General features: G+C 39.2%; 1 protein-coding gene and 1 pseudogene across 4 annotated transcripts in view; one reads left to right on the top strand and one right to left on the bottom strand.

Annotated features, from left to right (window-relative positions):
• Positions 1-7,981, top strand: part of LOC117423433 (syntaxin-8-like) — a 38,903-nt pseudogene extending 30,922 nt beyond the window's left edge.
• Positions 7,982-8,659: 678 nt separating this feature from the next.
• Positions 8,660-21,637, bottom strand: part of LOC117423186 (netrin-1-like) — a 76,220-nt gene continuing 63,242 nt past the window's right edge. For all 4 annotated transcript variants that reach the window (XM_034038680.3, XM_034038679.3, XM_058989764.1 and 1 more), the window contains exon 7: positions 8,660-13,377. In XM_034038680.3, the coding sequence (XP_033894571.1) occupies positions 13,049-13,377 (329 nt within the window). In that variant the 3' untranslated portion in view covers positions 8,660-13,048. The remainder of the gene's footprint in view (positions 13,378-21,637) is intronic.

Here is a 21,637-nt window from a genome sequence, read left to right on the forward strand (position 1 = left end):
GTCTCGACCTTTTGAACTCTGCTGCCCCGAGGTCATGCCCTGGCAGAGGAAGACCTCCACTCTTCGCGAAAATGAGAATGCTGGGATTTGCTCAGTGCTCCCGTTCTAGTGGTGCTTGCTTACTGCCAGAAAACTTAAAGCAGTACATTCCCGCCATCATGCTCAGTTTTACACTAAACTGTAATTCAGTGGAGGTTACCAGTACTTTCTTCCGTAGTTCAGCCTTTAGTGCACTCTACAAGCCTTGCTGACGCTCCTGTTTGCATTTATTGTTCAAAGGTAGTTTCAGCACTAATCACTTTCAGCAGCAAGGAGATTTCTTCTGCTTGAAATCATTTATTAGGTTTATGGTCTAACTGCTGGTTTCACATAACTCCATTAGCACTAATCTTAGACTACTGTACTTTACTGTGCCTTAGACTAAGTAGTCCAGGATTCAGTAGTCCAGGATTCAACTCTGAGTATGTAAAACCAGCTGGTAATGACTGTGCAGCAATGTTCTGTATTCACGGGGTGCTAAAGGCTCAAATAAATGTTCAAAATTAAACAGTCAAACACTAAGCACTCACAAAAAAAAAATTAAAAAAACGAAAGATAGGATTTGTTGCATATAGTTACAGCCTAAAGAAAAGCTTTGAACATGGAGACAAAACCAGGCTTAGATTAACCTTTTTAATAGCCTTTAAGCTTGCCCTGACCAAAATTAAAAGTTGAGGCACTCTTTAAAAAGTTAAATGAAGTCTCTTTCACAGAGTCATTCGGGAGGATTTGTGATTCCAGATTAGCCCCTGTAGCTTGAAATCAATGACCACCAAAGGACCCTGGATTTGTGGCATGGCTTTCCCAGGGTTTAATCATCTCATAAGGCTGCTCAATGCAGCTTTTCCCCAATGATCTACTTATCCAGCAATGTAGCACTCCTGCGGCATGGAATCTCACAGGTTGTTTGCATCTCAAGTATCCCAGAATTGTTTGGGCTTCTGAAGGGTGGTGCTTGTGAGTTAATTGGAGAGGGCCTGGAGTAATGATTCCCGCGTTTGTGTGGCAAGTTAAATGAGGGGAACGGGATCCTCAGAACTCCCCATGCTTTATTGTTGGTCGTTTTTGTGGGCGTCTTTTCTTGCTTGTAAAGGCTACAGTAGAACATTTGCCTCGAGTACACAGCCATAAGAAAACCAGTTTGGGTTGCTGTTGGTTAGATATAATCCAGTTTGGTCCAGACAACAACAAAAAATGCATCATGCTAGAAATGTATTATTTAGTCATGCCTGAGTTTGACCTGTTCTATAATGTATTATATGTATGGTAGCAGTAGAGACGGTAGAATAAGCTACTGGATGTTCCCAACATTAAAGACGTTGTTTCGCAGCGCCTTGGTTGATTGATCTGAAAATGTGCAATGTGTATATGGCTTCATAATGGTGAGGGTAACGAAACACACAGTTACAGATTGCCATAGCAAAGTGTTCCCCTAAAAACCTGATAACTACGGCTATTGACAGATCTGTGAGCATAGTAATTTGCGAGTGCACATTGGTTTAATTAGGCAAACACCCTTCTAGTATTAGGTTTTTTTTCTGGGACACCATAAAGCAAAACATTGTACTATGCTGTTATAATATGTTAAGCATTCACCTACGCTTTCCAGCCAGTATACTCCAGAGGCACCTTGAATGAAGAATCCGCAGACTTCCCATTGATGAACAGTTAATGCAGGTTTCACTGTGTGTTCGAGAGAGTTTTGATAGACACAGCAGGATCACAATTAGTAAAATGATGGCTAATCATGTTAACATAAAACTTGACTCTGGCCTGAAGCCCACGAGAGTCTTTTGTGCAGCCAGGGAGCAATGAAAAAGGGATTTGCACTTGCAGCCTTTTTTTCATCCTTTCTTTCTTTTCTCCATCACATTGCATTTGAAGAATGAAAGGGGAGGGCAGGACAGGAGAGAGAGAGAATAGAGATCCCAGGCTGATGTTGAAATCCCTGGGTGGTCAATTTGACTTTGAGATGGTATCGAAAGGCACCACTGCTCCCATTTCAATGCCAGACCCTTAATCTATTTGGCCTGCAAATGTGACTTGTGCAGCAGCCCCAGAAGCCAGGACAGAAGCAGCTTATTTAGTTATTTAGTAAAGGAAAGAGCTTTTAATTCCACCGGCGTGGCAGTGCAGCCGCGGTCCTCAAAGCCCCCTGATTGCTTGTTTGCTTTTAAAGGACATCCGAGGGAGGTCTTGAATTTTATTATTTCATTTGGGATAGGTCATGTGCTTATTTGTTATACTAATAAAAACATTCACTTTGTCTCTTTGCTACGGAGTGGAATCAGTATGCTATCGAGAAGAGTTTGTTTGGGTTCTTTTGAACTCCATTCATTGACGTTAAATACTTGTCACAAAAAAAATGATTGTCTAAAGCAATGATAGGAAAATTGACTAAGTACACTGTTTTATTTTTATGTTATAGTGGTAAAAAAAAACAAAACAAAAAAAAAAAACAGATTTAATAAAATCTGTTTACAACCTTACATTGTGTCATAATGCTTTCTCTTACCATTGCAAAAGCAAGGTGTAATAAAGCATGATGGAGCATAGGTAAGCACTGTAAAACCCAGTGGGGTATGGTAAAGCATATTAAAAACTATAGCAAACCAGGGTAATCCATAGTATAACCATGGGAAAACTGCAAAATGATCGCACAGTAGCATAGGCAACTATGATTTGTTTAATGTGCATTAATATAAATCAGTAACAAATGATGTGCAATGAGCAAAAGCCAATAGCACTACAAAAACGATTTGTGAATTCAGTTTTTCGTGGGCACAAAATCGATGAAAACAAAATCGATGAATTTTCTGCAGTAACTTCTCATCAGGAGAGGAAAATAGTGCAGTTTGTTCTCCAAGAAGGGAAAATAATGTGGTTCTGTTTTTTTCTTTAAGCTTACATCTTGCACAAAGGATGTAACATGCGTTACTATTTGTTTGTTTAATTCATGTGATATAAAATTGCAAAGATGTGGCAGTGCTGTGCTAATGGGATGGGTAAACACAGCAGATAATATAGTGTCCTTAAAACAGCATTCCTTGCATGTGTGTGGGCCTCAGAGCTTCCCTTACCCTTGTTTTCTCAAAGAATGCATTTCTCTCCACGTCTCAAATGGCTTTGAGAGACCAGTGGGGAGACAGTAGGAAGTGTAGTCCATATAAACAATGGTGTGGGGAGGATGCAAAGGCAAGACAATTGAACTATGGTACTAGCCTTCCTCTGCGTTCTGTGTGAACCCAGTTAATTTACTGAAACTTCGGAAAAAAATGGTTTTCAAGGGTCTTTATCCACCATCAGGTATGCGCCAGATGGCAGGCTAGCCACTTGAATCTGTAGGCTGAAGGAGGACTCCCATCTATTGGATAAGATTAAAATAACTTGGAAAAGCGAATGTTGGTCATGGTTTCACAAACCTCTGTGCCACAACCCCTGGGGAAAGTAAGCAAAATACCCTGGGAAAGTCAAATATCCCAGAGCAGTTTCATGCTGGGAAAGTCACATTTCAGGTATGTTTTGTTGAACAAAAGAAGCTGAACCTAATTTAAAAAACCAAACAGGAATCGTGCAAAGCATGCACTTGAATTCTGTCCTCGGATATGTTCGAATGTAAAGCTTAATCATTTCTAACAAATATGTTTTGCATCAGAGCAGAGTACACCTGAATGAGATCAGAGGACCCTAATATTTGGGAATGTAGCACCTTTCTAATTTGCAGCGAGAGTGAAATACTTTATGAAGTACAGTATTTGCTTTGGGCATACTCTTTTTTTTCTATTTATTTATTTTTCCTCTCCTGCTTGCTTAAAAACAACATACAGTAATGGTAGGAGTCTATGATAAAAGGTTTGTGAAGATAAAATTTGAAGCACTTATTATGTTCTGCCATGTAAGGTGTGACTGACAGACATACCTTACAAGACTCGAACAATGCATTTTGACTGAGGAGCTTGAAAGCTTGCATTGTGTGAACTGGCGAAGTTGAGTGGGAGAAATAATTTGACATTCATCACTTGATCTGGGACTTGTGTTATTGACCCCCTCCCCATAATCCATGGAATTGGTTATATTAACCCTATCCTTTTCTGAACAATACAGCAACAAAAGTAAACCAAGAATAATAAATAGCAGAATGTGGAAGCATGTGGAGCAGTTCTGCAGATGCCTTGCCTGTTGCAGTGCAGAGTTGTCAGGGCGTTGCAGTCGCTTGATTTGTAACTGGACATTCCCCTTTGCAGGTTATGGCCTGGAGAAGACACCTACCAGTGATGAAAGGGTTAAAGGAGAAACTGCTAATGCTGCTGCACTAATTCGCTCTCTGTAGCAGGAATGCAGTTTAAACAGCATCCCCTTATGCAAACCTTTGTGGTTGTGGGGCTGTTTGCTTTGGTAAGACCCGTCATAGACGATTTAGATTGCCAGGACTGAAATGAATAAACAGGAATTTACACCACCTGGTGCACTCATTAAAAAGGCTTTGTTTGCATTCACCTGGGGACCTGAATGGAGACTTCAGGCACAGATGGATGGAGTGAGCCTAAGATCTCAGCACTTGCTGGGTCTGTGGCATTTCTGGCTGTGTGGCCCTGCCTTTTAGGAGTTACAATATCAGTATTTATACATGATTAATAGACCTGAAGGTAGTCATAATAGCTTTCTCCATGCATCATAAGAGAGGCGTGTGTCAATTTTGGTGTGGGACTGAAATAACGCTGTTTTCATGTACGGTAGGTCACCCTCAAGGTTCACTGCTACCACCTATGAGAGAAGGAATGCCGGTGAAAAGCGAAAAATAAGTATCAGATGCCCTTCAAAGTGCGTAACGGCATCAATAAAAGCATCAAAGCTCTGGACGTGCTAGATAGGCATGAAGTCATTGTGGTCGAAATGAAAGGGGAGGGGGCAGGGTGGGATAGGACTTTGTGTAACAATTCGATGGGAAAGGCATTGCCTTATAATTCCATCTTCACAGTTAATGGGATCAGTGTGACCTTATAAAAACATTTCCATTATCTGATCCTTCCTTTTGAAGGTACATCAGTGGGAGACAGCAACTGGAGGTGACGTTACTGATGCTGTCTGTTCCTGGCAACACTCTTAGAAGCTGGAAGGGAGAAGACACAGATTACACCCATATCAGATGTTAGGAAGAAAGCATTGTTTTTGCATTGTCCTAGCCAGCTAACCGCGAGACAGCGAGAAGACTGCGATGGTGTCATAGCTGAAGGAAGCTGGCCACGTGAGTCATGAATGTAAACAACAGCAGAGAAATCAAATGGAACCATCTCACTGTGAATCCCCTTTGCAAGAGTCTCCTCTATACTGAGCTGGGTCGGAGCCTGCATGCTAACATTTCAGAATTAAGCAATATGCAATATTCTGCAAAACAGGAACACTGACTTTTATCACAGTCCTCCCAAAGGACCCGGCTATTTTTTACACAATGACTATTGCTTTGCAGTACTAATTTAAACAAGGCTGCTGCCTTTATAAGCCCCTAGTATTGTTCTTTACCATGTTCACTTCATGCTTTTCTAATGGGAGCGGTATGCCTAATCGTACACATTGTTGCTATTATTGATCATTCCCAGAGGGTATAGATCTTTTTGAATTACATTTCCTTTGTGGCTGATATGATCTTGACTGATGTAGAATTGATACCGGGTGAGGGAATTCACAGTGAACTATGTAGCTGGTAGGAACGGCTTCATACCAGCCTAAAACAATTATTCAAGAATGAATAAACTTCTTAAAACAGCAGAGTTAGTTTATCAGGGTGCATTCCTTTGCCTCTTGTTGAAGAGTGGCAGTGTCTGCTTCGCTGTCCCATTGTCTTTGCCCTCCACCCACTTTTCTGTCTTTTAACCAGCTCAGTTGTATATGTTATGACTATGTTTTAAATAATCACTGATAACACCACCTCTGATCTAATTGCAAAGTTACTACCTGTGTAATACCATGTTAGGCTTAGTTTGAGTGAACTCTGAGAATTCAATGACGAGTCGATAGTCCGCTGAATGAGACCAGCAATCTTTTGACAAGACATATTTCTGACAGTTCCTGACTGCCTTTTGTAATTCCACTTGAATTGTTGCCAGATGAAAAAAAAAAAAAAAAAAAAGAGAGAAACTTAATTTCCCAGGGGCTCCATGCCTCAGAATAAGTGTGTTTTTTTTAAACAGTAAATACTGCCGTGCCATAAAACATGCATTTAACAGTGGCGCTTGACAGCTATCAGTGACTGGTTTGTGCGATCGATATAAAAAATGTTTTTTTTATAGCTCGTTCTCTGTGCTGCTGCACAAGAGGGATTGTGTTGCATTGTTTGCTATCCAGGCTTAGCGTTGCAGTTAGGTGTCAGTTTGAGCCATTTCAGCTTTCACTAAGATCTTAAATTGCTACACCTTCAGCTTAAGAGGGCATATTGCAGACGACACAAGCCCTGGTGTGACAGAGGAGTAAGCCCGAAAGAGCTTGGATTGGTTTCAATAGAAATATTTTCTGTAACACTGCAATGATTCCCGCTACCCCAAGTTCAATACATGGTTGTTCCTTATGCCTCCAATACATAATCCCTCACAGAGAAGGGTTAGTGGAGAGCATTCTTTGGAGATAGAGTAAGGCAGGATATTGAGCGTGCTGTTACTCTCCATTGATGTGTTTATGTCAACAAGAAGAGATTCATTGTACACAGAAAGGATTTTATGTCCACACTCGACACATGACTTCACTGATGACTAATGTCTTGCATTTGGTAATATTTCTCTATGTCGTTCTAGAAGGAACATAACATTAATGATGGCATTGCTTTTCTTTGTGTGTGTAATATTAGGATGTGCTTTGTTTCCAGTTTGACACAGCAGCATTGCAGTATCATAGAGGCCCTATTTATTTTGTGAAGCACAGCGTTTTTAAGGAGCGCCGTGGGAGGTAAATCCAAACGTCAGGTTCTTCTATGGGAACCCCAGCCCCAAACGAAGACATACTGTATTCTGGTGTTCACTGTATAATTCCAGTTGCACCACATCACTTTTAAATTACCATGGTTTGTTTTTAACATGCAACTCCATTCTTTAATCCCTATTGTTGTTTTCTATTTTAGGAATGCTGGTGGTGATTGTTCTGCTGTTAATTGCCATTGTGGTAGTCGCGGTCTGGCCAACAAGCTAATGAAAGTGGAATGGATGCTGTTACTCTGTACACCGTTCTGCGTGATTGCCTGGAATGGAATGAAGACTGGGAGGAACTGGAACTTCCTTCTCTACATACTTTAGTTTTCCTTTATAATCCATGCGCGAAAGTGAAAGAAGCGACAGCTGTGCAAACAAGCAGTAATGTCAGAATCCGTCTTTGCGGTCTGCTTTGTAGTTGTAACGGCAGTCTGATTTCATAGGCTGTTAATCATTTTTTCTTGTGCAACATTGAAATTCACTGTTACATACGAAGAGAGTTTTTCAGATCAGGATTTTTATTAATATCCCAGAACATATGATGACGCAATATAAACATTCACTAATGAAAGAAAGTTATTGTAAATCCTAGGAACTAAATTACTAATAAATTACATTTATATGTAACTAAAGGATTCATATGTGTGATTTGTTTTAATGTTTCAGTTTACTGTACCTAAATTACTGTATTAAAATGTATTTATTATCCTGTTTTTTTTGGACTGGCAAATAATATTTCCTGTTCATAGTCATATCTCCTAAATCATTTGAGATTCATATTTCATATTTCATATTGTCAGTGTTGTGGAAACTCCTCAGGGCAAAATCTCTTTGAAATGTGATCTTGTACAGCTGCTGTCAAAGGTTTGTGTGACCTTTTGGATTCTAAATGATGAAGATGTAACGCTTTGTTCGCAATTGTATTCTGTGATTCTGTAGGTGAATCTCACTTATGGGTTTTGTCCAATAAAAGTAAATCCTTTTGTGGCAGTAATAAGCTGTCAAAACCTCATATCTGAGAAACTTTGAGATACTGACACGGTATCTGTGACAATGGCCTTGAGAATAATCTTCTGAGCCTATATGGCTGCTTTACTGACATCATAAAACGTATAACTTCCCCCTGATAAGAGTTGGCACACTGAGATATTGGACTTACAAGATGTTGGCTTATTACAATTGTAGAGCCACCATCTGCAGTAGCATTCTCAAACTCCCAAAAGAGTTAGCTTATCAAACAAGAGAAACCTTTCGGGAATGCATTGCTCTCCTGTGGACTAGGAGATCACAGCTTGCAAACCTGCTTCAGGGATAATATGAAATTCCATGTGAACTGGTCTGGGCTTATATATACTGTAATTAATACAGCAATCAGGCTTTCTGCAACTTAAAACATCTGATCATAGGATATATACAGTAGAAGTCATAAGAAATACTAACATTTCAACAAAAACTTCTTACTGACTTCTATAATGCTAACAGGAACTGTTCCTTTTTAAAATCGGCCCTTAAAAACTGGTGCGAGTTAGATGCAACTCATTGGGGTGTTCATTGTTTCTTTTGACTTAAATTGGCAAGGTAAAATATTATTTGGTGTGTGTCAATCAATCAATGCCATTATATCTATATATAGCGACTTCACAAAAAACATGAGTTATGAGTGGTAAAGTTTACAGGAGTTTTATTTAACTGAATTCTGGGTTTAGTACAACCAGGTAGGTGTTCAGTTGTTACAGGATCCTTCTGGTTTAGTTAATCACAGCCATCTAACAACCAAAACAAACCAAAAAAGAGACAAAATAAAATCCACAATGTTTCATGTGTCATTAAATATATTCATATATAATAACCATAATATATATTAGTATACATCATAGAGAAACATTGCAGAAGTATGCATTGGCCGCCACTAAACATTTACAATTCAACGTGGGAGCAGAGAAGGGGTCCGGCAGGTCTTTGTGTGTATCATAAAGATCAGTTTAGAAGAGTCTTCTGAAAACTGATCTTGAATGCAAACAGCATCCATCTTTATTGCCTTTTATAAGGCAATTGCCTCCCGTAACAGTACCTTCCACACATTGTATGTCACCACAGAGGGACAGTTAGTTAGTGTATTAGAAGTCATGTAGTGTACATGGGAAAAGAAAAAAAAGAGAAATAGCCGTGTGTGTGTTTGGAGAGTGTTGGTTTTGATTTAGATCTGTTTTGCAAAGCTCTTACCCTGTAAGATCAATAGCTGTCAATTGTAATACATTTGCCAGCTCTCCAAATAGCAGTTAATGTAATACACAAACGATGTTAGAAAGCCATGCAACCGGACCGTGTCTGTGACAAATAGATAACTGAATTTGTATGTCAGCATGACAACTTCCAAATTGAGTGTTTCACCGATACCTGTGCAACTAGCCCTAAAAATGTAACCTAGTAAAATGTGATATGAAGCTATGCAGTGTGAAACATGTTTTTATTTTACATTTATTTTACTATTTCACAGAAAGTTATCAACACTGTGTTATATATTAGAATGCTCATGCAATATAAACACATATGCAGGCAGTAGATTCAGATACATTCACACACACAACCCTACATACAGTGCACCCCAGCTTGAGTCCTTGTTCTTGAAAGTGGTTTGGAATAGCGGTTTAGACTTGTCCAGCTCAATAAAACTGGGTACAGGCACTAACCTGTCAGTAGGTGAGCTGTACCGGTCTTGCTTGGGAATGCTTTCGTGAAAATATCTTGAATTCACAGCGTGGACCATTTAGGGTAAAGGCTTGAGCTGTTGAGTAAAGCTGGGCACACACCTGCATCATTTAGAGCTAATTTTTTGTAACCCTTTAGTTGTGGTGGCTATATTTGCAAGAAGAGACAGATAAAACGGATTGTTTCCTAGCCAATTCTTTTTGCATTACAAAGGCCAAACCGTCATCAACCGTTTATCTCTTTCTCCTATTCGAAAATGCATTGAGATTTCTTCAAGTGGAGCCTCTTCGGCTTAAACTTCAGCGGTTACACTGACAATGTGCTGCTCTTGTTCAGTTTGGGAATCAGGTGAAACTCTAGATGACTTGCCATTATTTTATGGAAAATAATTTTGCTTTGGAACACCTGTATTTTGGTTAATAATAATAATAATAATAATAATAATAATAATAATACACTTTTATAATCTAGTTAAGGTTTTACATAAAAATACTAACTGTACAAATTACATTTTTTAAATGATTTGTAGACCCTTTATTTGAGTACCAAATAAACTTTGCAGCTTTTTTAAAATACACACATCTATCACATATTGATTTTATTTACTGCGTTTTTTTTTTGTTTGTTTTGTTTTTACAAATAAAAATAATAAATGACTTCGTACTGGTTAATATGACTAAGTAAAAAATTAAGATTATGTTTAGAACACAACACATTTTTCTTTTTCTTTTTTTTTGTCTATCAGTAAAAACTAAAATGGGAGTTATAGTGGTGTTTTTTAATGGTTGAATCAGTGCCAGTTGATTTTACATTTTATCCACCCACAGAACTTTGGATACCGTCCCTTACAAATGGGGATATAGTTCAGGAGCTAAAAACAGTGAAATATTTTCAGGAGAAAGTACACTTTTTTTTTTTTTCAGGGAAGGATAAGGTTGTCCTGCCCACAGTCAGTCATTTTCAAATGGTTTCCCCAAATTTGAGCTTTTGGAACAGAAGTGAATGACATTCATTTGAAAGCTTTTTGCTCAGTTGCATCACACCTTTTAACACTGAAAACAGTTTATAACAATGCAAAGGCTAGCTAGAAATAAACAGAAGTTGTATTTTAAAAGTTGGTTTTATTTATGACACCACTTATGTCTTTAAAGAAGTGCTACATGCTTCAGTGCTTCTTTAAAGCCGCTATAAGTATACGTACTGTAATTAAGATTGAATCAGTTGTTTATTACTAGCTGTTTCCTTTCAGGAAAGTGTTACAATGTTTGCAACAGAGCCAAATGCTGGATGCAAGGTAAGGGCTACTAAACTGTAAATAACGTTTCTGATCACCCCTCCTTAAACACAGTTCTTTAAGGAATTCAGTGAATATTTTTTTACAGCATCTATTGTTAAACCCTTTTTGGGACAGAATAGCCACCCCCTTACAAATAACTCTAAAGGCTGTATTTACAAAAGAGACGACCACAGCTATGGTTAGACTGGTTGCTAATTCTACTACAAAAAGACTAGAAAAAGGCCTGCAAAAGTGGAGGTAATGACTTATAATACATTGTCTTTTGTTACTAGAGCCTTTTTTTCTTGTCTGTACAGTGGCATAACATGAACAATGAGCTTACTTACAAAAAAACAGCATACTACAAATATATACCACTGCATATTGACAGCCTATTGCTGCTGTACTGTACAGGAGACCCTAGCAGTATACTCAACATACTACATTTCTGGAAGGGCTGTAGGAAGCCTGTCTGGGCTGCTTTGCAGAATTGGCAGAAGTCATGATTCCAGGCTGTCAAAGCTCGTCAATGTGGGTTGCTACTTGGGGCAATGTCAGAAGTCCACAAGTTCCTTTTCCTCTGGTGGGCCTGTCCCTGCTGTCTGCTAGCTCCGGTTTGACGGCTATAAGTGCTTGCACAGGAGCTGCTCTGCAGAAACCCAGATCTCCTGAAGGGCTGATGCAACAACTCAATGTGTTATACATGGGGATTGAGAGGAACCCAGTAGCTCAGGTCTTGAGAAAGAAATGAAGGAGTTTGCTCGTGAAGGATTGTGCCGAAGTAAGTATCGGGGACAATCTTGATTGTCCACTAACTGTTCGTGGGTCTACAGGAAATACGCCTCCCTTTAATCATTTGGGGGAGGTGGGGTTGAAAGACTTACATGTAAAGAATGTATAGATAAGGAAGCATTAGAAACAGCACTCTGTTTAGACTATACTGTATAATATCAATGTTGCGTGTGTGTTGGGAAACATGGATCAGGCACCAGAAAACTCTTTTGTCTGCATCACGGGTATAAACCCTAATAGAGGCTGGCAAATCAAAATTATATTACTGTGGAAGTCAATTAGAAATGAACTCTATAAATAATCTGCGATTATGGCAAAGCGGTAAACATGAATGTCCTTTGATTCTGAGTTTAGATCTCAGGTTCTGATTGGCAACATGGCCCAAATGCTTAAGCTTTTGAGGCTGTAAGTCAATTCCATCAAGGGAAGAAAGATTTTAAAAAGCAATGGTCAATGGGAATGAGTTGGTGCCTCTTTCTGCTGGATTACAGAACCCCACGCAGACTCATTTGGCCATAAAGAGTACATTGCCTGTCTCTCCACATGAGAAAACACATTATTTTTAACTCCGCCCATAAAAGAAGAAGACTTTCCCCAATACGTACAATTTTGGCACTTTAATATCTTAACATAGAGTGAACTATAATATATTGAGGTATTGTTCCACGATATAGCCTTTTGCTTAGGTATGGGATGTGTCAACATTTTACAAGATACTGAATGCAGGAACAACAACAAAAGCTTAGTTTAACTACACATCTAAAAAGTTAATACTTTTTTTTTTCAGATTACACAGTTCCTGTGACCAGGCATTAGGACTTAGCAGTCATCCTGAAAGACATCACCAGTTTATAGTACCCCCCCCCCCCACCACCACCACCTTTTCTCCTTTCGTTGCTTGTCCTAAAAATAACAACATCAAGAAAAGGAATCGAGCTGCTTTTGGAATTGAAAAGCAATACAGTAGCTGGGTTTTGGTAGCCGGACTAAAAGAAGTTCTGTTCAAAACGTATGGAATTTGGTATACACCAAAAAAAACAAAGAAGAAGAAGAAGAAGAAGAAAACAAAAATTATATATTCGTAATATTAGGTGCAAACTCGGCAAATCCAAAAGTAAAATAATCTCAAAAAAAAAAAAGAAAACTGCAAAGTAGTGTGAGCTCCTTCACAAAAGTTCCTAAAGTCATCCTAATTTTCTCTTCATGCTCCTTCTCAAAGCAGCACCGCTCAATCTCTCCCCTCCTCTCCCTCTCTCGTACCCTTCCTCTCTCTTCTTTAGGCCTTCTTGCACTTTCCTTTCTTATCTCTCTGCTGGAACTTCCTGAGTCTCCGGGCCCACGTGTCCCTCCACTGTATCACCAGGCTGCCCTTGTCTGCCACCACGCCGCTCTGGTCCGGAGAGTCCTCGTCGTTGCCCAGCAGCAGGTACTTCTTGCCCTGTTTGATTTTGGGGCACTTGCAGGCCACGTCCTTGGAGCGCACCCAGAGGAGCTGGTCTCCTCTCCGAATGCGGTTCTCTCCCTGCTTGTACACGGAGATGATGTTCACAGTGAACTTCCACCACTCCCCAGCCTTGTCTGCTTTCAGGATGTGCACCTGCACAGCTGCAGGGAACAAGAACACAGGGACAAGAAAAGGGAAGGCTCATTAACTTTGCTTTTTTATTATTTATTTAGAGGGCCTGTAGAACGTAGTGTCCTCCGATCCCACAACCAAGTCAAGTGGTCGTCTTTGCACCCAGGAGCTCTGCAGCGGATGTTTGAGATTCTGTTTTTGAAAAGTTTGTACCACTATTATTTTAGAAAAAGAAAACAAACAAACACACACACATTTCCCTGTCTCTTTCTCAAAACCTTTATTTATTTATTTATTTATTTATTTATTTTTGCCTTTAACAACAACAATAGAAACCTTAATTGATTGGGGCTGGTTTTCTTCAGACGAGATCCTGGGGTAAAACAGTGGCTAGAAGTTGCATATCCTTATTAACATTCCATAATGATTAAGCAAACATACCCAGCTGTAAATCTGTCCTCTGTTTCTGTGCTATTAACATCGAAAAGGAAAACAATACCACATCTTGGGTAATTTGCGACTTAAAAAAGAAAGCATTCGCTTGGCAACAGTAAAAAGCTAAGCACAGTAGACGGTAAAACCCTCTTATGAGGGTTCTTTTGCTATTAGAAAATGGATACGTTTGGTTTTTCTGTTTTATTTTGTGCATCACTAGTTTGTGTTGCCCACGAATCCAAACATTTTCCTCACTATTCCATGAGTAATGTGGTTTGCTCCTCAGAATCCCACGTGTGCTGTGGTACAACTTGGCAATTTTTTTATTTTTTTTTTATGAATAATTGGGATAAAAAAAGTCTGGAAGTCACAATGTAATAATAAGACAACGCTTCCAGTTTACTGCTTTGCCATAACTGCAGATTATTGACCTTGTCAGTCATTTTCAGGCTGCAGCAGTGCAGTGTAGATCAGCACTATGGGCATTTCTTATGATCCTCCCTCCATATTAACACATTTGATTCGCTGACTTGTTTAATTCTTTACAGCGATCGCATTCCTTCCAGCAAGCCCTGAACTTTAACCCTTCCTGGTTCCAAAGGCCAGCATATTCCCTGTCACAGCAACAGTTGCCATAGCTTTTCCAGCCAAGGGAATCAGCACCCACTCTGAATGTCTGAAAAAAAGACCCCCCTCCACACAGACACACACACACACATTCACACCAGTCAACAAGTAAAACTCATTAATGTTTGACAGCAGTAATGAAGGTTACCCTAGAAACTTTTCCTTTATCACCCAAGAAAGTAAAAAGAAAAAAGAAAAGATCCCAGAGACCGGCCAAAATGAAAAGAAATGGAGAAAAAACATCACAAGAAAAAAAAAAGTACCCTGTGAACCTAGTAAAATAAACATCGGGTGCGTTATCAGGATTAAGAGCTATAAAGCCTGAAAACGAATCATAAAAGCTTCACAAAACTAGCAGTGTTTACGCCGAGTGAAATTTACAGGCTGCTCCGAGTTGTCAAACAGCAGGACACGAGCTGGCTTCTTATTTGAACCTAGTTTGCAACGGTTGTAAAGGAGAGTCTCAAGTGGATGTGTGCCATTCTGTTTCATGCTAACCAGGTAGTCAGATAGCACAATGTGAACTAAGTGACATTCTAACAGCAAAATGTGATGCACCTGGTATCAGAGGTGATACTGGCAGATAAAACACATCCAGCTCTATTTAGCAAAGAACTAGAGGTTTGCAAATAAAGAGACAAGGGCATCAATTGGTTTCAGTAACAATTTAATTTAAGGATCAATAAATCTCTAAATGTGTTATAAGTAAAATATGTCGACAGTTATTAAAAATAAGGAATTTACAACAAACTTTATAACTACTTTCTGACAAAGTTTTAGACTGTAATAAACTTCTAATTATCTTCAAAACCTTTTATATGCGCTTTTATGGGTCCTCAAACTAAGTTCTGTGAAGTCTGTGGATTTGTATTGATCTCAGCATTAACTTGTGAGTGACTGCCATTAGTTTCTACAGAACAGGCTATTCAGTGCACTGTGCAGAGGAATAGGGCAGTCATTTGGTTGTAGTCTTGCATATAAAGCTTAAGCTTGAAACCTGGTTCCAGGAGACCAGGAGACCTAGTTTGAGGCAACTTTGCTGCATCAAACCCTAAGTCTCCCCTGTTGTGCCAAGGTTCCAAAGGGAGAGAGAGCTGATTGGCCGGAGAAGGAAGGGGCAGGCAGGTGTATGATTATCAACCGTGGTAGCTTGTGCCAAGCTGCCCCCCTTCAGCTGAACTCCAACACTGTTCTAAATCAGCTTCAGCTTAATAAACCTTAAACACTGCCAGAGCTGTCGCCTACAAAAAAAAACTGTTTTCTATAAAACTAATATTGGCAAAAGCTGAAAAACAAATGATTTTGCAATCAAGAACAGCTGTAAATGACAAAATGACACTAAAACTGGCTTAAAAAAACTCCAAGGAAAACAGAAAAATGGGAACCTGTTGTGACATGCCATAAAAAGGAAAATTAAATAAATCACAGCAAATCCCACCATTGCCCAAATCATGCTTATTGCACACGCTTCTTTATACTTTGTTTAGTCTAGAGAACAGACAGCAATAAAATAAAAAATAAAATAAAACATGCTACTATTTTATAAAATGATATAAATGAATTCAAAATAATAAAACAATATTATAAACTAAAAGGAACTTTTTTTAAAAAAAAGTTTAGTTTGCTGTTAAAATAATAATAGTACAAAAGATTGGTATTAATTCTCTCTAGAGGAACTTCTGCACTGGAGTCTAAACAAACCATAAAAGTTAATCAGTATATCATTCTATTCTACAAGAAATAGTTCATAAAAATGCCATTAGGAAGTCATTTTCCAATGAACGCCTCCTGGTGCTTTAGAACTGCGTCTCTTGTCTAAACAGCTAAAAATGTTCAGAATGAATATGTGGGCTTGGTGCGAGCTAATTGCCAGCAATTACTAAAGAAAAAGGGCTGCTGGAATCACTGGAGAACTCTCCCAAACACCAGCCATTTACAACACAGTGTGTCTCTGGGCTGGAGGCAGCTTGCTCAGTGGTGTGAACTTCCAGGTCACAGAAAACAGTTCTGTGCTAGCGTTCAATCAGCAGGTGTGTCCTGCGGGGGCCACAGATCTGTTAACAGGCTTCCCACTGTAACAGGACCTGGGCATTTTTAAGCTCCCTTCCCAGTGCAAAAACAGAAACAAAAATGAAGCTAAATAACCCACCGACTCAAGTTAAGTTTGCTCCAGCGCAAAGGTGCAACCCAAACCCAAACCCAAACCCTGCACACTTATTAAAAGATTTTTTTGGGTTGTTTGTTTGTTCCTTTTCCTTATACAGTAAGCATTGCGATTTGGAGCAAAATCTTTTAGCCATGTTATTCTTTTTTTTATTTCATGTATTTGTTTTGCTGCTGCTGCTCTACCCTTTATTGTGAAAAGGGCGAGCTGTATTGTCCTCCATTGGGTCCTTTTATAATATTTATCCAGCAGCTGGCACCGGGAATGAATCTTCTTGGATCCAGAAAGGGAATCCAGAGCAGAACGGTTGCTGCAGGTTCTCATGTATTATCCAAGCTGACATTTCAACGTCATGTCATTTATCCTTTAAATATTTTAAGAGAACTGTAATTGTGGCTGAAATTGTGATTTTTCTAATATACTTCATCCTACTTCCAGAGTGTTGTATTTCACCCAAAATTATTATAATTTCTTTTTTTTCTCCAGAACTTTGAGTTTTCCAAATGTTGACATTTTCATTGGTGGTCATCAGGGACTGTCAGTCTGAAGCAATACATTAAACTTAACAAGAAAATTATAGTTTTAAATGTGTTGCTGTACAAAACCAAGCAGTAAAGCTAATTGCATTTGATATCATTCTATTTGATGTGACCAGGTGCAGAAAAACAAAGTACGTATTGGTAAAATGATTTTTAAAAAGCCATACATTTCTTATATGGGCCAATTGCTTTTCTTGTTATTCATAATTCCCCAGGATTGCGTAGCTAAGATGGCACAAGTCCTGTACAGTGGGGGGTCCTTCTTCCAAACAGCTTTATAGCTGGGTGGGACTGCGACAGAAAGCAGTTAAGATGCCTGACTCAGTGACATATCTGAGATTCAGAACAAGGATCTGCTGGCACACAGAGTAACTGGGGCTGCTTTCATGATTCATCTGTCTAACAGAGCCATGGCGATGACCAGGGGGGCCTTAAAGAGACAGAAGATCACAAAACACGAAGAGAATAATATGTTAACATTTCAGAACATTTAAATGTTCTGTACCACTAGAGGCAGAACTGTTGCAGCACCCTGTAGAATGAACTCATTTCGCTTCATAAAGTCGAATGAAACCTGCTGAATAATATTGAATTACATACAGCTTTGTAGTTTTTCATATACTGAAAAATGGAAAAATTTGACATTTTAAAATCTAATTTGAAACACTGTATTACTATTATGGTTTCCAGTAGACTTGTAACATTTTGTAGTTTCTTTGATTACGTGATGTTAAAAAAGATCTAAATTATGTTCATATATATATATATATATATATATATATATATATATATATATATATATATATATATATATATATATATATTCTACTGTATTTTGACTCTACAAGCTTATAAAAATGATTGTCCGAGCTGAACCCATTACCAGCCCTAAATAAGAGTTGTCCTTTTTATTGACCCGGAATTAAAATCAGGTTGATCTAAATACTACAGTCCAACTCCATATATAGTTGAAAATATACATGTATAGTGGAAATAACTCTGTATATTAGAGGGCTTTGAGATGAAGGATGTCAGTAGTTAGATCCGCCACAGAAGATCTTTCTAAATGGAGACAACGTGGTTTATGAATGCCTGCAGGCTTGTAATGGTGATGAGGCACAGAGGGAGTAAGAAAACAAACACCTCGCAGTTCAAATCGATGCCAAGGATCCTGCTGATTCCCTTCACACAGTGCAGGGCTGTCTTTGACCCACACATTGCAAAGTGGGACATAATCAAATTAGTACACATTTAATTACAACACTGATGGCCCCTCACCACCACCGTCTAACTATGAAATGAATGCGGCTGATCTCTGGCTGGTCTGCCTGGCCCTTTGTTAATTCATGTGGTACTAGTTCTGCTCTGTGCATGCCCCAGTGGACACCGCTCCGTAACCGCATTGTGAGCGGTTATTTAATTATGGTGTGAGGCATCTGCAAACAGAACAGGCTCTGGTTCATTGTTCGTCAGCCCCTATGTGTTAGGCTAGAATATTCCTTTTTATAAACTGCGTCCCCTTAGTTACACTGTAACAAGCTCTAAAATATATGCCCGGTAGTATAATCGGTCACCAGCTGTCAAATCGCCTCCCACTCTTGCTCTGTGGATCTTTCACAACAGCAGAACAAACACATTTGAAACAGCAGTGCCCTGTGTTTAGTGTGTGCAGGCAGTGCTGGAAGGAGGGAAGCGTTTGCTTCAACTCCTGTTCAGTTGTCTGCTGAAGACTTGCTGTTCACCGCTGGGTATCACACACGCTCGTTTTCCATCATTCGGACGTCGCTTATATCTGAAAAGTGTCTCCTTCTTTTACTCCATGGACAAGGGATTGGTGATCCATGTGTTATCATTAGATTATCACAATAGGAATGAATCTAGTGGGATATGCCCTCCCATATTGATCAAAAGGCTGACAGAGTTTTTTGTTTTCTGCAACAAGCAAAGTTTGTTCATTTCCACTTTAGTTCTGAAACTTTAAATTTACTAAACTTAAATGTCATCTTACAGGAAGCAACTCAGCTGCATGCACAACTGTGTTAAATAACTAACCGTACTTTTTTACTGGTTTGTATGTGTAATTAATAATGTCTCATGTTGCACGTTTATATAAAGTAGTAAAAGCTTGTAGTAAATCAACCAGGTTTTTTGCTTGTTTTTGACAATGCTTGATTATTCCATGTGTTTAGTTTTAGAATTACAACAAGGGCTGTGTAAACTTTTTACTTAAACAGTGGTCTCATTTATTTCACAAATGTATTTGGCAAATGTGTGGAAGTGTTGTAATATAAAGCTGCTGGACAAAAGCAAAAGGAGCATCTGGAGGAGTAGAACTCAAAAGATTTGAGCAACCTGTCACGGCAAAATGTTTACACAATAAATCCATTTCACATAGAGTTCCCATTGACTAGGCCTGGCTATCTCCCTGCATAATAAGTTCCAACAAGGAGGGCCCACACAGAAAACAACACAAGAAAACACACTGCAAGATGGACCGGCTTAATCAGTTTCTGTAGAACTTCATCCGATAAGGTTAAGGATCTTTGTTCTTTATCCGTTGGAAGCACATTGTTCTCACTGGCTAAAAGGCTAAGGTGTGTTCAAAGGAGCCAAGGAGGGGTTAATCCCTGAGTCAGGGATCACTCAGCCACATTGCACTAGGTTCAGCTTTCTGGGATAGGTTGTCTGACAAGCAGCCTTAAGGGGAGGACAGTCCCACATAGAGACCCATCACCGCAGGGACCAGAGAATGAGAGAATCAGCATTGTGACCGGTCAGAATAATTAGGGAAATGGAAATGGGTAGGATCACCAAGGTGCGTTCTTTGAGTAGAAACAGGCATGCTTTTTCCAGTGTTGAAGGTAACCCTGTATACAGAGTTGTGCTTTCTTGGTGGTAGTTTTCTACCTTTGCAGGAAAACATGTTGGTTGAGCACCATCACCCACAATCATGCCCCTTGTGAAGATACAGAAATCCTTCTGCTTTCTCATCATTGTTGCTGAATAATTGCACGCAACTCTCTATACATGACTGGTGCATGTGACCACATGTACTTGCATTACAGGTTTTTCTAATTTTACTAACATTGCCTGTTTCTTTGGCCAGTCAGTGTTTATCACACTTATTATAGGTATTATAACTAGGGCTTCTGATTTTCGGTTTTAACTGATAACCAAAAAAGAAAAAAAAAAAACACAGATAAAACACCCGATACAAAAACAATTAAATTGATGTATATCCAAATATGGTTACACAATTCACTGTTGAGTTACTATACATATTGTGAAAGAGAAAACTGCCCAAGAATTTTGGAAAAGTAATCTAAAACAATAATTTCATACAATATATAAAACACGAAAGCCCCCCCCAAAAAAACACATTTACATAAAATAGCTAAAAATAAGCACCGAAAAATGAAATAAAAAACAAAAACCAGAAGCCCCAATTATAACACATTCAAAACAATTAAAACAAACAACTTCTCAGTCTAAAATACAGTGCGTGAACAAAAAGCAAGTGTGTCAAGTCTGGTTCTCAAAAGGGCAAGGATCCAAGGTGTCCAATGGGCATTAACAACTTCTTCCAAGGTTGTGGGGTCACAGTAACAAAACGAGTGACCGCGCGGCAAGCTTGACCGACACAAAAAGAATGGGCATGGCCATGGATAAGGAAAGGGCTTAGAAATTAGGAGGAGGTCAGAAAGATAACAGGGATAAGTCATTGTATTGTCTTGTAGGTCAGCAACAGGTCTCCGTAGATAATCAGTGTTTTCCTGCCAGTACGGATGATCGAGTAGGGACCTATGCTCTTACCACTACCAGCTGGAGCGACTACAGCGTTGAGTGAATTCAGTGCAATAGTCAATGCAGGAGGGCATCAGCAGTTCTAGCCTACAAGAAGACCCAAGCATGCAGAGTGGTGAGTGTCCAAACTGCATTCACTGCACAAGGAGCAGGCAGAGGCTGGTATGGGAACAAGAGAACAATCCTGCTAGGGGGTGACCCACCCTCCTTCCCGCTGGGGAGGATGTTTGGTACAGCCACTTGGCAGGGGCTTGGAGGAAGGTAACATGAGATATACAACCAGCCGGAAGTCTTCCATGACAGTGCTGGAAATATAAACTTGTCAGAGACATGCCGTTTCCATTATTTATGGTACTTAAGGAGATTTATAATGTGACCAGGAGACACGATCTCAGCTGCAGGATTAATATGATTGGTGGCTTGCCTGCCCACAGATGCTAAGCCATTTCTATGGTTGGGTGTTATGAAGGTTTCTACCATGTGGTTTAGACAGCAAAATGCAATTCATTTTCCAGTAGTGGTTCTTCGTGGAGAAACACAGTTCTCTTTTCTTTCTCTGTAACGTTTACTAAGGGTTTACGTGGTAGGTTATTTGAAAATTAGTTGACCCCCCTCTTTTTTTTTTTTTTTTTTTGAGTAAGGTCTTCCTCAGCACTACCCCAGGCATGACATGATTAACTGGAACTTATTTCTTCATCCAATACTATAACAAACAACATC

Source organism: Acipenser ruthenus, chromosome 17 (genome assembly GCF_902713425.1).
Source record: "Acipenser ruthenus chromosome 17, fAciRut3.2 maternal haplotype, whole genome shotgun sequence".
Classification (NCBI taxonomy): Eukaryota; Metazoa; Chordata; class Actinopteri; order Acipenseriformes; family Acipenseridae; genus Acipenser; species Acipenser ruthenus.